At 41.2% G+C, this 13,908-nt stretch overlaps 1 protein-coding gene across 2 annotated transcripts in view; it reads left to right on the top strand.

Annotated features, from left to right (window-relative positions):
- The window catches only part of UBE3C (ubiquitin protein ligase E3C), a 58,478-nt gene that overhangs the window by 20,017 nt on the left and 24,553 nt on the right, over window positions 1–13,908 (top strand). For both annotated transcript variants that reach the window (XM_048511284.1, XM_048511283.1), the window contains 6 exons: window positions 2,328–2,414; window positions 3,934–4,091; window positions 4,242–4,474; window positions 7,946–8,050; window positions 9,362–9,449; window positions 12,676–12,773. In XM_048511284.1, the coding sequence (XP_048367241.1) occupies window positions 2,328–2,414; window positions 3,934–4,091; window positions 4,242–4,474; window positions 7,946–8,050; window positions 9,362–9,449; window positions 12,676–12,773 (769 nt within the window). The remainder of the gene's footprint in view (window positions 1–2,327; window positions 2,415–3,933; window positions 4,092–4,241; window positions 4,475–7,945; window positions 8,051–9,361; window positions 9,450–12,675; window positions 12,774–13,908) is intronic.

Below are 13,908 nucleotides of genomic sequence, written 5' to 3'. Positions count from 1 at the left end.
TTCCATTGTTTCCTGAAGCGAAAATTGTCCATCTGGTAATACTACTATTTGATCATGGAAAAAGCATAGGACACTTGGTGCTCTGTGTGTATAGTGAGGGGTTCATTCTCTAGTGTGAGTCATGAACGTGTGTGTCAGTCTAGGTTGGGGGGGGGGGTCACAGTTCTTTAACCTAAATTTAAATTTGGAGGGGTTGCTGTCCAGCACCATGTTGTGGAATTGGATAGTTTTCTTCCAGAGAACCTGGAACATCAAATCTGTATTGACCAGGCACAAAGCGCAGGCCAGATTCCAGTATTTGTCAAGGCGCTTCTGTTACCTTGTGAGCTTGGTGCTATTGGTTGAACTGAATGAGGTTTTAGAGATGAGCTTCTTGCAGGCTTGTTCCAGACATTCAAATGAATATGAAGGTTCTTTGTGGCTGAGTACATTTTTATTGTTTGTCTTGCTGCTGCAAACCTTCCCGTTGTGGAATATTTTAAGGAGTGCACTTCCACATGTTCAGTCTAGGTAACCTCTTTGCATTTCATAAGCTTTTCACTTTGAGAAGAACGTTTAACAAGTGTATCGTGGAATTACTCCTGTGACTTAAAGAGCCTTCTGGATGAAAACGTAAAACTGTTGCATTGAAATATTTAGCTCAAGCTCTGCGTATTGGTGCAGCCTTGATGGATGGAAATCACAGTGAATCAGTGGCAGGAAAAAGCAGCATTCATCTAGAATCGTACGCCAGTGAAGTTGAATGGCTCATTTAATTTCATTTAATTGCAGTCACATCTGTTATCTTCTACCTGTGGCACCTTCCAATTTCAAGGAAGTGTCAAAATACGCTGCCCTGTTGGAGTGACCTTTACCAGACGGCATGTGCTTGTCTCATTCTATTGTAGTCTCTTCATTAACTTAAACGGTCTCAGTGGGAAACTGGGCCCTATTTATGACCTAGACTGAAAATGTTGCCTTTAACTAATTAATTTATAGCGGGTGCCTCAGCTAAATAAAGCTTAATGGGTCATTTAATCTCTCCAATTGAGAAGAAGAAATTTGACACCTAATTTTTTAAACACCTCCCCCCCAGTGGTGTTCAAAATACTCTTATGCCAAATACATATAAGTCTGGAAACCTTTTGTGAATACTGGACACAGGGTGTGACAGACTTCCCTCTGTGATACCCCTCTGAAGATGCCAGCCACAGATGCAGACGAAATGTTAGGAACAAGATCCATCAGACCACGGCCACACAGCCCGGAAAACCCACCACAACCTTTTGTGAACAGTTAGTTGCCTTCATAAAAAGAGTCAGAACTAATGGAGCCTTCACCTAACAATAATAAAAATAGCGAAAGCCATGGAGATAACTTTTACTTATTTCTTTTCGGATTTTGTTGGCTAATGGGAAAAATAGACACACTAAGTATCAGTAAACATTTCCGGAATATATGGAAGGAGGAATACGAAGCATAGAATTTTGGGCAACAGTGAACTGCCTTTTTATTTTCAAGTGCCCCCCCCACCCCCCAGTCATTTAGTATCTGTTCTATAACTGTGTCTAAAAGAACACAATGCAGTTCTATTAAAAGTGAGAGCCCACGTGGTAGAGTTAGAGTTCAGCTAGCCCTGCAGAGAGCCAGGTCCAAATCTCTGCTTGCTGTAAAACTCATTGGGTAACTTTGGGTCAGACATTCTCTCCCAGCCTAAACTACCTCACAGGATGTTGTGAGGATGAATGTCGGAGGGGGCGAAGCAGATGCATCACTGACGCTCCTTCCGCAAATGCAGAATAGCACTTTCAGTCCACTTTGCAGCTGTGCGGAATAGCAAAATCCACTTGCAAACAGTTGTGGAAGTGGATTGAAAGTGCATTAGTCTACATGTGCCGAAGGGGTCTGAGTTCCATGGAGAAAGGGGGTAGAGAATATGAATGAAATGAAATGAACCTTTCCGTGATATTTAAGTTGGCACTTTGTGGTTTTTTGTTTTAAATTTTTTGATGTTTTCTGAAAACAACTGTCGTGTTGCTTGTCTGAACAAATAAGTGTGCTCTCTCTCTCTAATGATGGTTGAAGAATGGAAGAGCAGGTGAGCGTTAAGCAGGTCACTTCTCTATTTGATTACTTTCAGTATGATAAATGGGCCCTGTCACCATTGCTTTAAAAGGCATCTGGATGGTTACGTGACATAGTCAGTTGACTAATACTGGAAACATTATGTATTTGAGAATTTTCATTGTCATTGATATTGGCAGAAAAGTTAACAGATCTTTTACAGAAGACCTGTCTGATGTTTGATGTACTTTAGTAACAGCGGGGTATTTTTTTTTTTTTTTTAGACTTCTGTACAGCTTAGCTTTTAATGCCAGGTTCCTGAGGCATCTCTGGTATTTAATCTCCTCGATGACAACACGAATGATCACTGGGTATGTAGTGCTTGCATTAAAAATCTCAATGAAACCGCATGCAAGATGTAGAGCGAAGGAATGTAGCGAGAACAGATGACAGGAGTCTAACGTAATTTCGTGTTAAATGTTATAATGGAAATAGTTAAGCTAATAGGATTTCCGTAGTGTGTTAGCCACTAATAATGTTGGCCTCGTTTGACTTGAATAAATTGAAATTAAATTATTTTTGTAACTCTTCACTGTATTTGGGACTTAATAGGTGCTAGTCCTTGATCTGAGAGTGCCGTGCACCCTGTTAAGAATCCCATTGTTCCTTGGGGTTTGCGCTTCACCTTCAGCACGCTTCATATTTTTCTCAGTTGGCACACACAATTTAAGATTGCTGTGCATTTTTTTTGCCTGTTGCCTGTTTATTAAATAGTTCCTGACAGATTTTAATGTTGAGTTGATTATTAAATGTTACATTCAAAAGAAGAAGGGGTGGACTATGTCCCCCCTTTCTCTCCTATAAGGAGACTCGAAGGGGTTTACAAACTCCTTTCCCTCCCCCCCTCCCAACAAACACGCTGTGAGGTAGGTGGGGCTGAGAGATCTCGGAAGAACTGTGACTAGCCCAAGGTCACCCAGCTGGCATGTGTTTGAGTGCATAAGCTAATCTAGTTCACCAGATAAGCCTCCACAGCTCAAGTGGCAGAGCGGGGAATCAAACTTGGTTCTCCAGATTAGAGTGCACCTGCTCTTAACCATGGCACCACGCTGGCTCAATTGGAGATAATAGAGTGCAACTATGTATGCACTGTACTAAGAATAATACACATTAATGGTTAATAATTGTATGCCCTGACCTGGATGGTCCAGGCCAGCCTGATATTGTCAGATCTTGACACCTAAACACAGTTGGCCCTGGTTAGTGCTTGGGTGGGAGACGACCAAAGAAGTTCAGGGTGGCTGTGCAGAGGCAGGGAGTGGCAAACCACCTCTGTCCATTCCTTGCCTTGAGGGATTGCCATAAATCAGCTGCAGCTTGGCAGCACTTTCCCAACCCCAATATAGGGGTATTTTTCTCGAATCGGCTTCCGGTGAAAGTAATGCAGCCTATTTCCGGAGGAGGATCACCAATGCGCCGGTAGCCTATCTTTCCACACTCAGAAGTCGCCGGAAGCCTCGGTTTCCGTTGGCTTCTGAGGCTACACAAACGCCGTTGCACGTGCGCAAACAGCGTACCTCGAAATACGCCGTTTTCAGTGTACATCGGCCGTCGCCAGACGGATTACCTGCGAACACTGAGGTTCCACTGTAGTTACATAAAACAACAGCACTGCTTCATTAAAAACGGTGTTAAAAGACAAAAAAAATTATGCATCCCAAATTTCTTGAGGCCATATTTTCACTGTTATATGATGTCCAAAGTTGATAGTTAAAAGAGTCTTATTTAATAATTTTAAACACTTATCTTTAGACATCAAAAACCTGTCATTCCCATTTTTAGTGCCTTGTCTAAATTTACAACAATTTTGATTTCCTTCCATCTCTTCAGGTCGATGGTGCCACTCCTGCAGGTGATCTCACGAGGCTCACCAATGTCTTTGGAGGACTCCAGTCGAATCATCCCTCTCTTCTACCTTTTTAGCTCTTTGTTTAGTCACTCGCTTATTTCTATACACGATAACGAATTCTTCGGTGATCCTATAGAAGGTAGGAACTTTTGTTAATATGTACTAAGCTGTATTTCTCAGTTAGGGTTAGTGTTTCCCTTCTCATAACCATATTCATTGCAGTAGGTAAAAAAACCTTGAGGTTTGGCTGAAAGCGAGAATAACTTCTTATGACTTTGTTATTGTACAGTTGTAGGTCAAAGACAATCATCAATGATGCCTTTTACATTAGAAGAACTGGTCATATTATCTCGCTGCCTTCGAGATGCTTGCTTAGGAATTATTAAATTGGCATATCCGGAAACCAAGCCAGAGGTTCGGGAAGAATATATTGCGGCGTTTAGAAGTGTTGGTGTCACCACAAATACAGAAATGCAACAGTGTATCCAGACAGAACAGAAACGATGGATCCAGCTATTTAAGGTATTGATGATATCTTTTGTATTTAGAGTTAACCAACAGAAATTGCTTTGTTAACCAACAGAAATTGGCCATGCTGGCAGGGGCTGATGGGAATTGTAGTCCATAACATCTGGAGTGCCAAAGGTTCGCCACCACGGGCCTACGCAGTTAACTGTCTGATTAAAGTAATAAAGTGGTAGTGAATATTTAAGACTTGACACATTTTTCTCTGGGTTGTAAATAATTACCAAAGAAGGAATTTTGTCACTAGTTTTAATACAGATTTTGAATTGAAAATGAATCTTGATATTGTGAGGAATGCAATTGTGTCCTTTCTTGAGACGCCTAGAAATGCAGAAGAAGGAACTAATGGAGGCGAAAGTTGATTCGGATTCAGCAACTTTTCTTTTGGCTTTGGTTCAGCAGGTCATTGATTTCCAAAAAGACTTGCATACCTTAAAACACAGTTTGTATTTATTTGGAATGACTATCATGGGACTATAGTTGTTCTATGGACAGTAACTGCAGCACATGAACATCTGGAGTGCCATAGGTTGGCCAACACTGTTATAGGAGGACACAAGATCAGACCTGCTGTTGTTTACCGCCCTGAGCCCTTCGAGGGAGGGTGGTATATAAATCTAATAAACCATAACCATAACCATTTAGATCTTGGCACGGGCAGTTGCTAAGGTGGGACAAGGGGACAGGATGTGGGAAATCCGGTTCCTTGCAGAACTGAATGACATCAGTTGGATCCTTCTGCTTTAAAAAAATTGCAAACCGTTCTGTTAGAGAACATCATTAAGGTTGGCATTCTTTGAATGTTTTCTCCCATTTGGATAAATGGAATCTAAGAGAGATATGTTGAATGAGTTCAGTTGGGTTGCTAGACTTACAGTGTAATCTTAAATCTGCATGCCCAGAAATAAATTCCATGGAAGAAGAGGAGTTTGGATTTATATCCCCCCTTTCTCTCCTGTAAGGAGACTCAAAGGGGTTTACAATCTCCTTTCTGTTCCCTCCTCACAACAAACACCCTGTCAGGTAGGTGGGGCTCAGAGAGCTCGGAAGAACTGTGACTAGCCCAAGGTCACCCAGCTGGCATGTGTTGGAGTACACAAATTAATTTGGTTCACCATATAAGCCTCCACAGCTCAAGTGGCAGAGCGGGGAATCAAACTTGGTTCTCCAGATTAGAGTGCACCTGCTCTTAACCACTACACCACGCTGGCTCTCTGGAGTGTCATGGGACAATGCACAGAAAGTACGCTTAGGATTGTTGTCTTTATGATTCAGTCTAGCTTCGGCCTCTGCTTGGCTGTGTAAGTACTTGAGGTCTCTTGTCTGCCATGCACTCAGTTGGCCACTTCATGAGTGTTTCATCTTTCATTGAACAATTGGGAATGTAGGGAGCATCGATGTGGATTCTGCCAACATTGGCTTTCGTCTTAAAAGGCTGCTTGTGTATTAATTGCCCAAATATTTCAGAAAGGCTGTTCATAACTAAGGACTAAAGGAGTGTGTTTTTTCCTAATAAATGTTTCTGAATAGCCACAAATATTTTACCTGCTTTGATTTCCATCTCTACGATTCTGTGATGTTCTTCTGACATCATGTGATTCAGGAACACTAAAAAATGTTGGTGCAGAGTAGGGAGAATTCAAGAATATGACTGTTGCTCAAGAAAGTGCTTGACTTGCCATGAAATTTCTGCAGCAAACACATATAGTCAGCTAAAATTACTCATTAAAGGAGTGGAAGCAGCAGAAATGCATTTCCCAAATTGAATGCTAGATTTACAGTCGGTTTAATACCAGCGACCTCTCGCACACTAATGTTCAGTTCGAGTCATCAGCCGTCCCTTCAGGTCTTTTATCACTGCTTTTGTCAAGCTATCTATTTAATTGAAAGAAGTTAATTGAATGAAAATGATCAACTAAGCTTGTATTAATATTGCTAATGGAACTTTCTTCTTGGCCATGTTTGGAGAAAGATGTCATGCTAGACTTTAGGAAAGGCCCATTAATGCTTGCACTTAACCTGATGGGCTAATTAAGGAATGCTTATTCATTCTACAAGTCTACAATAGCCTCTATCCCACCCATTTTGTCCGATTTTTACAACACATTTCACTTATGAGCATGAACATTATGGACATTACTAGTAATGAGAGTAACTGATAATGTTTTGATTGTGTTGGATACTGTACTAATGCATCAGTAAAGGTCTAATTTTGCAGATTGTTATCATATGTTTGTACAGTTTTAATTTAATTACACATCTTTTCATTGTTCAGTAAACTATTCATTTTGCGGACTGTGGAAAGATGTCCTGCATATCTGATTGCACGTTGCATATCTGGTTGCATGTCGTGTCTTTATGCTGTCTAATTAACTATTACATCCATTTAGCTAATCCATTGGGCTGGATCCAGAGTTTTGGTTCTGCTCATTGAGTTCTTCTACCAGTGCAGAGAGCCTTTCCTGGACTGAAGAGACATGTTCTGTTGCCGGAATGTTCTTTGCATTGGAAGAAAGCTCCATAATAGGACTTTTTGTTCATAATGTACATGAGACATTTGTTTGTACACATCTGTTTCAGAATTCTATGTATACAGTTAGTAAAAATTTCAGTGCAAGGCCCCTAACATAATGTCACTTCTATCACATTCACATACATGACTCTGTAGGGTCATAGTTAGTATAAGGATGGAAGACCACTAAGAAAGTCCAAGGTTACTATGCAGAGGCAAGCAATAGCAAACCACCGCTGTTTGTCTCTTCCTTGAACTAGTTTTAACAACTTAGTTCTCTGTGTGCATGTTAACGTCGAGTTCCGAATATGCCTTTATCTTCAGCTGCAGTCTCAGTTCTGGATCATCATGTGCACAGCTGGGGGGGATTATGGAAGACATAGAGAAGGGAAGCATGTCCCAACGTGTGCCTGAGCTTTAGTGTCAGTAAGGCCTATCCCCCTCCTCTTGGAGGCTTATGGATACACGGGCACTTTAAAATGGCAGCTTTACTTTGGCCTGAAATGCAACACTACTTGCTTTTAATGAGAGAGAGGCAAAAGTTCAAAGGGGCTAAGGTTTATTTTCAAAGTTATTAAGCTGTTCATCTGGTTTTTAACTGTGTATGTCAAGAAATCTTATGATGAGTAAACAGTATGTAGATCCCAATACAATAGGCTTTCTTAGTGTGGTGAAACGATTATTCAGTTACTTTGAGATTCTATGACTTTCCTGCTAATGTATATGTTGAGAGATTTCCGTAGTTTGCACAAGGAAGTAGTTTAAAGTAAATATTTAGTGAACCAAGGCCAAATTTTCAATTGCTTCATCACCTTTTCTTAAGAACAGCATAACAGTGATTCTGTAATTTATATGTAAATACGTTGCTCCTTAGTCTCCTTTTATAGTTTAGTTCTACTGTCTGTCTTATGCGTAATAGCATTTTGTTTTGATTGGAACCAATTCTGCCCATCCAGGTAATCACTAACTTGGTGAAAATGCTGAAGTCTAGAGATACAAGAAGAAACTTTTGTCCACAAAATCATTGGCTGTCAGAACAAGAAAACATTAAAGCAGATAAGGTAATAACTGTGGTGACTGCTGATTTTTTTCATCTGAAGATATTCCCCTCCTCCATCAGATGATTCTAAAAATGTGCATGCTGGCGTTCTTACTTTGCCCATTAGTGACAACCAGCGCATGTGTTAACCTGGCTCCTTGACACATCCTTTTTGGACCTTCGTGCTTCCTGTTTTAATTCTCTGTCTCACAAATGTACCGGCTATACTTGCTGTTGACTTCTGTTTACACAGAAGAAAGTCCCACAGAGTTCAGTGATGCTTATACGGATATGTGTGAGAATTTCAGCCATGGTATGTTTGTAGTATCCCATAGTCCTGTGATCCACTATTGGCATATAGGTGCAGACGTTTAGTAAACTGGTTGGGATTGGGGCAGTAATGTAAAAATACCCTATGCCAGTGATGGTGAACCTTTTTGTGACCTAGTGCCCAATTTGCAACCCAAAACCCACTTATTTATTATTCTCCACCACCCACCACCCCCGTTTACACTCTGGGCCCTTAATTTTTGTGGGGCCCTCAGCTCTCTGGGTTTTTTTTTCTTTCCAGGGTGGGTTTATTACATTTTATGAAGTTTATGCTGGACGCCGCTGTAATTTTGTTAATTTCGCTGTTTTAATTGGGTTTTAATGTAATTGATTGTTATTATGCTGTTCACCGCCCAGAGCCCTTCGGGGGAGGGGCGGTATAGAAAATTTAATAATAAATAAATAAATAAAATAAATAAGTGCCACCACAGCAATTTAACCTGAATACTGAGGTTTTAGTTGAGAAAAAACGGTTGGCTCGGAGGCACACGTTACTCAGGAGTAAGCTTAGTGAAGCAACTGTACAATGCTTCAAATGGGTGAATCACGATCGTAGGAGGGTTTACTCAGAAGCAAGCCCCATTGCCAGCAACCGAGCTTACTCCCAGGTAAAGGATCATGCCCAGGCCAGCCTAGATGTGTGATTTTCCGCCCCCTTCCCACAGGATGAACTCTGTGCGCGAGTGCCCACAGAGAGGGCTCTGAGTGCCACCTCTGGCACCTGTGCCATAGGTTCGCCACCACTGCCCTATGCCTTGGGATAAGAATGGTAAATTGAAGAACTTTGGCCTTGAACGCTTCCCTTTTCAATACTCCTGTTTGGTTTGGCTCGTTTGGATAGGGCATTATTTTAAGACACATCGGCAGGTTATTTGGGGTAAGTTTGATGACATCTTAATGTATAGTTAACTGCATTTGAAAATCTAATTCCGGAATTGATTTCATTATGAGGAGATGTTTTAGGCTATACTTTTTAATAGGCAATATTTAATGTTACTACTAGGTTACACAGCTTTATGTGCCATCGGCCAGACATGTGTGGAGGGTGAGAAGAATGGGAAGAATAGGGCCCCTGCAGTCTACTTTGGATGGTAAGACTGGAGTTATTTTTCACTTTGTCTGAAGGTGCTACATTTTTTAAAAATTGTGTCGACTCTGAGGAAGACAGGTCATAAATGCTGAAAAATAAACAAGATAAATTAAGACCATGTTGCTGGAATCTAGGTTTCCCCATCTGTCAGTGTAGATTTCAGGTACTGTTTCTGCTCCATTCAGAATCCTGTTTCCTGTGGAAAGATTGTCATTTGTGTGTATGACAGAGAAAAAATAGAGATCTTCTTTTCCCTCTTATATTACACAAAATGACCTATGCTGTTACATTTATAACAAAATCCACTTACTGTGCATCAGGATGGCTAATTTTTTAAAATCACATTTTAAATCTCCCCTTTCTTCAAAGGGTTTGGAGGGCTGTACAGGTGTATTCATTTATGCAAGGAAGTTTATATAGCACACAGACATTTAGACAAATAATGTAACAATAATTGAAATATATTAGAGAAGGAGCATTAGTCGCTTTGAGGAAAACAACATTAAGTTATTTAACATTAACATTTTAAGATGGCAGATGACACTTGCAGAATTGCAAGATATGTAACTAGGGTCTGAGTTTATGACCATGGCTCAGATTTTTAATGCAGCCAAGGTGTATTTGGTAATTGCCAGAGAGATGTGATATTTGTTTCCAGACAGAATATTAAGTCGTGATCATTTGAATGGCTGGTAAAAGTTGCACTGAGGGGAGTTATCAGAGAAGCTCTTAAACTGCCACAGGGTTTGTGTGAGAGGAAAAAAATGTGACTGGATTTCAAGTACCTCAAGACTGCAGGAGCGAATCCTGTGGCCACTCGGTATGTTAGAAAATTTCCCAAAAAGATCAATAGGTGATGCATTGAAACAGGCCAGGGAAAAGAGATGATGATAGGAGGGAATTGTGATTAATATTAATATTGAACATGGCTGCTTTTGGGGAGAGGAAAATGGTTTTTCAGACAGTTGATAAGGTCAGCCTAAGACAGGGGTAGGGAACCTGCGGCTCTCCAGATGTTCAGGAACTACAATTCCCATCAGCCCCTACCAGCATGGCCAATTGGCCATGCTGGTAGGGGCTGATGGGAATTGTAGTTCCTGAACATCTGGAGAGCCGCAGGTTCCCTACCCCTGGCCTAAGAAAAAGAAGCCAAAAGTGTTGATGAATTGAAGAAATAGAACTTGGAACACATCTTTTGAGCCTTGGAATTTGAGAATGCCCTTGTTGATTCATAAGGTCCATAGAGTTTTGGGGAGAGTGATAGTGTCGCCCCCATGCGATGCTGGCACTTCCGCACTGCACCGGAAGTGATGTCATTGTGCACAGCAGATAGCTGCCTCCTTTTGACCCAGCCTGCTTCTGCCTACTGAATGGGGCCTATGGAGGCTCTCCCCACCCCCGTTCTCACAGCTTTGGCTGCTTCCCAGTTTGTGTCAGTCGGTCTTAAATTTCAGAAGGCATTACCATATGATTTATGATACAGCTGTGAGCCTCAGCAAGATGTTAGTCATCAAAAAGAATTTACAATGTATACCTGTAAGCTGTTGGGGAGAACTGGTTGTTGAGCCTATTCTCTCTTTCCAGTATTAGACGATGCCTTTGTATTCAAGGCCAGGTGTGCTTCCACTGAGTACTGCGTCTGTTTCCCGGTTCAAGAAACTCTTCGTTGTCCAGTGGTTGTCGCTGTCTTTTTTGATGGCAGTGAATGTCCTTGAAATGAAAAAAGATGCGATCAGCGTGATTGTGTGAAGACAGGCACATAACAGTGTGCCTATGATTTGTTTAATCCCACTTGACTCCATATGGGCTAAAACCAATTAGTGTGAAAGAGTCACTGAATCACATATGGCCATGTTTATTTGTGCTTTTTCATTTACTTAAATGGCAAGCTCTTGAGTTCTAAATGTCCTGTGTATTGATGACTCTATCCCATATTTCTCTTTAAAGATGGAAACGTTGATGGAGCAATGTAGATAAAATTGACTAATTGGCCAGAATAATTGAACTGTCGAAGTAAGATAGTGGTTTACCTTTGCTGTACATGCACTTTCTGTTTAAAATGCTTTTAACTCTTAGCTTAATAGATAGCAGACATTGACTGTAATTAAAAATGTTTTCTGAAAGTAAACTAAATGAAGTACTCTTTCAGAAATTCCAGGGGCTTTCAATGGTGGTCTTTGCCAAGACTTTCTTAGCTCTGTTATGTTCTTGTTGCACTAAACAGGCACTTTAAATAGCTCTAGTTAAAAATAACTTGGAGAGCTTAAAAAGATCGTATCTGTTACGGTTGATGGTTTCTGCCAAAGGCAACCAGCTGCTGCCCCACAAACAGATGCTGAGGAATTGCCACGCTGAGTATTGTTTCTGCTTTAGTACCCAAGTTACCTGTACTGGCTCTCCCAAGAATTTGGTGCCATGCCTGCCAATGCTGCCTGGGGTTTGCTTGTACATTGGCCTTTCATGTTTACCAGGATGTGAAGCATGTTAGTCTTTCATAGGCCATCTCCAAATATGTACGAGGAGTACCTTCTACCCAGCCAATAGGGCATAGGTGTCAAACTCGCGGCCCTCCAGATGTTATGGACTACAGTTCCCATCAACCCCTGCCAACATCATGCTGGCAGGGGATGATGGGAACTGTAGTCCCTAACATCTGGAGGGCCGCGAGTTTGACACCTGTGCAATAGGGCATATCTGCCTTGTCTAATGGCAAGTCCCAGTGGTCCCCCAAGAAGGCTTATGGCACATAACTGTTTCTTGGTATCCCCATTTTCCTTTCCTGACTGTAGGTCAGGGGTGTCCAACTCTGGTGCCCCAGATGTTCATGGACTATGATTCCTATCAACCCCTGCCAGCATGGCCAATTGGAAATGGATGGGAATTGTAGTCCATGAACATCTAGGGCACCAGAGTTGGACACCACCTCTGTAGATTGTCATTTTACATTGAAGGCTCACCACAGTGTCCTTGAATGTTGGGAGCAGCCTGTTTTGAGATGAAGTAAGGTTGGCTTCAGTGTCAAGGGAGGTCACCAGAGTGCAACCTCAAGGGCAGAAACTCTCGATGCGGCCCTTTGACTCCTGCTGGATTTTTAGTGTGCCATCAGTAATCTTGGTTCAATAGAAATATTTATTTGGGAAGTGCTGAGCCCAATCAGAGAAGAACGAAGAAAGGAAGAAGAAGGTGTCGTACTATTTGCTAAGGATGTTTTTCTTTTTAATTAAAAGTGGGTTTGGAACCAGCTCCCCTTTCTGTGTCTGAGGAGCGACAGCTTGCAATATTGACCGAGCTACCTTTCGTGGTTCCCTTTGAAGAAAGAGTTAAGGTACTTCAATTCTTGTAATTTTTGACAGTATGTGTGAAGTAATTATTTTGCCACATAAAGAACTGCACAGGCATGGACATGTTTGTTCCAATTCAGCAAAAAGCAGGATGTTCCTCTCTGGTCTTGTCATTCCCTTTCCCACTTTAACATTGTAATTCCTTTGATTTCAAATTCTGTTTTGTTTTACAAGGGATCTTTCAAAGGCTAATTGTCTTTTAGTTTTGAAGGTCTTGGCTGGGATCCAGTGAGATCTTTAAATCCCTCTATATGCACACAGCAGGTTTTTCAGTATGCACCAAGGGATATTCCTGAAATTTCCGTGTATTTTTGGAATGGCTTGTTTGCAGGGACAGCGGTGGTCTACTATTGAAAGTGGGACATATACAGTTCTTTGAATTCTGGCCGAATCTGATGTCTTGTCCATAGTGAAGCATCAGAACTTAATTGAACAATGTTGAGTTAAATTCAGGCTAGTTTGTTGTATTGTGGTTCTTATGGCATATGCTATGGATATGATTTTTCTAATAATGGGATAGATTCTGAATCAAAGCTGAAGATAGAAACTTCATCTGAGTCAAGCAGACAAGAATTCATGACAGCTTATATCCAAGTCGTTTCCTGCTGAGCCGGAGGAGGAGGAGGAGGAGAAAGGCAAACATAAACTTTACTCTAGATATTCTCCCTCCCCAAACACACACCTGGAAATGGGCCAACCAGTTGGTGGCTTGTGCCTCTCCTCTTTTTGGCCCAGAGACCAAAAAAATGGTTAAATTCTAGGGATAGTGTGAATTTTGCAAGCTCAGCACTTTATATAGCAGCTTACAACTGCATTAGTAAATGATTGCAGACTAGTCAAGATGGGCAGATTTAGTTTAGCATCACTTTTTCACTTCACGCTGGTGTTCCATAGTCTTTGTAAGCTGCTACTCATGTGCTTAATCTCAAAATGAAATTAGCTGTGTTGTACCCCGTGTGATCAGTTTTTAAACAGATTTGTTGTGATTGGGATGGGAAGGATTCATGTTGAAGAAACTAGTCCAAATCCCTTGTTGCCCTTTTAGAATAAAAGGCACATTTCTTTGCCTCCTGTCCTCATCTTGTTAGCCTTCAAAATAAACTGCCCTTCAAAGTGTTC

This window comes from Sphaerodactylus townsendi, linkage group LG11 (genome assembly GCF_021028975.2).
Source record: "Sphaerodactylus townsendi isolate TG3544 linkage group LG11, MPM_Stown_v2.3, whole genome shotgun sequence".
Lineage (NCBI taxonomy): Eukaryota > Metazoa > Chordata > Lepidosauria > Squamata > Sphaerodactylidae > Sphaerodactylus > Sphaerodactylus townsendi.
This window is presented reverse-complemented; position numbering and strand designations above follow the sequence as displayed.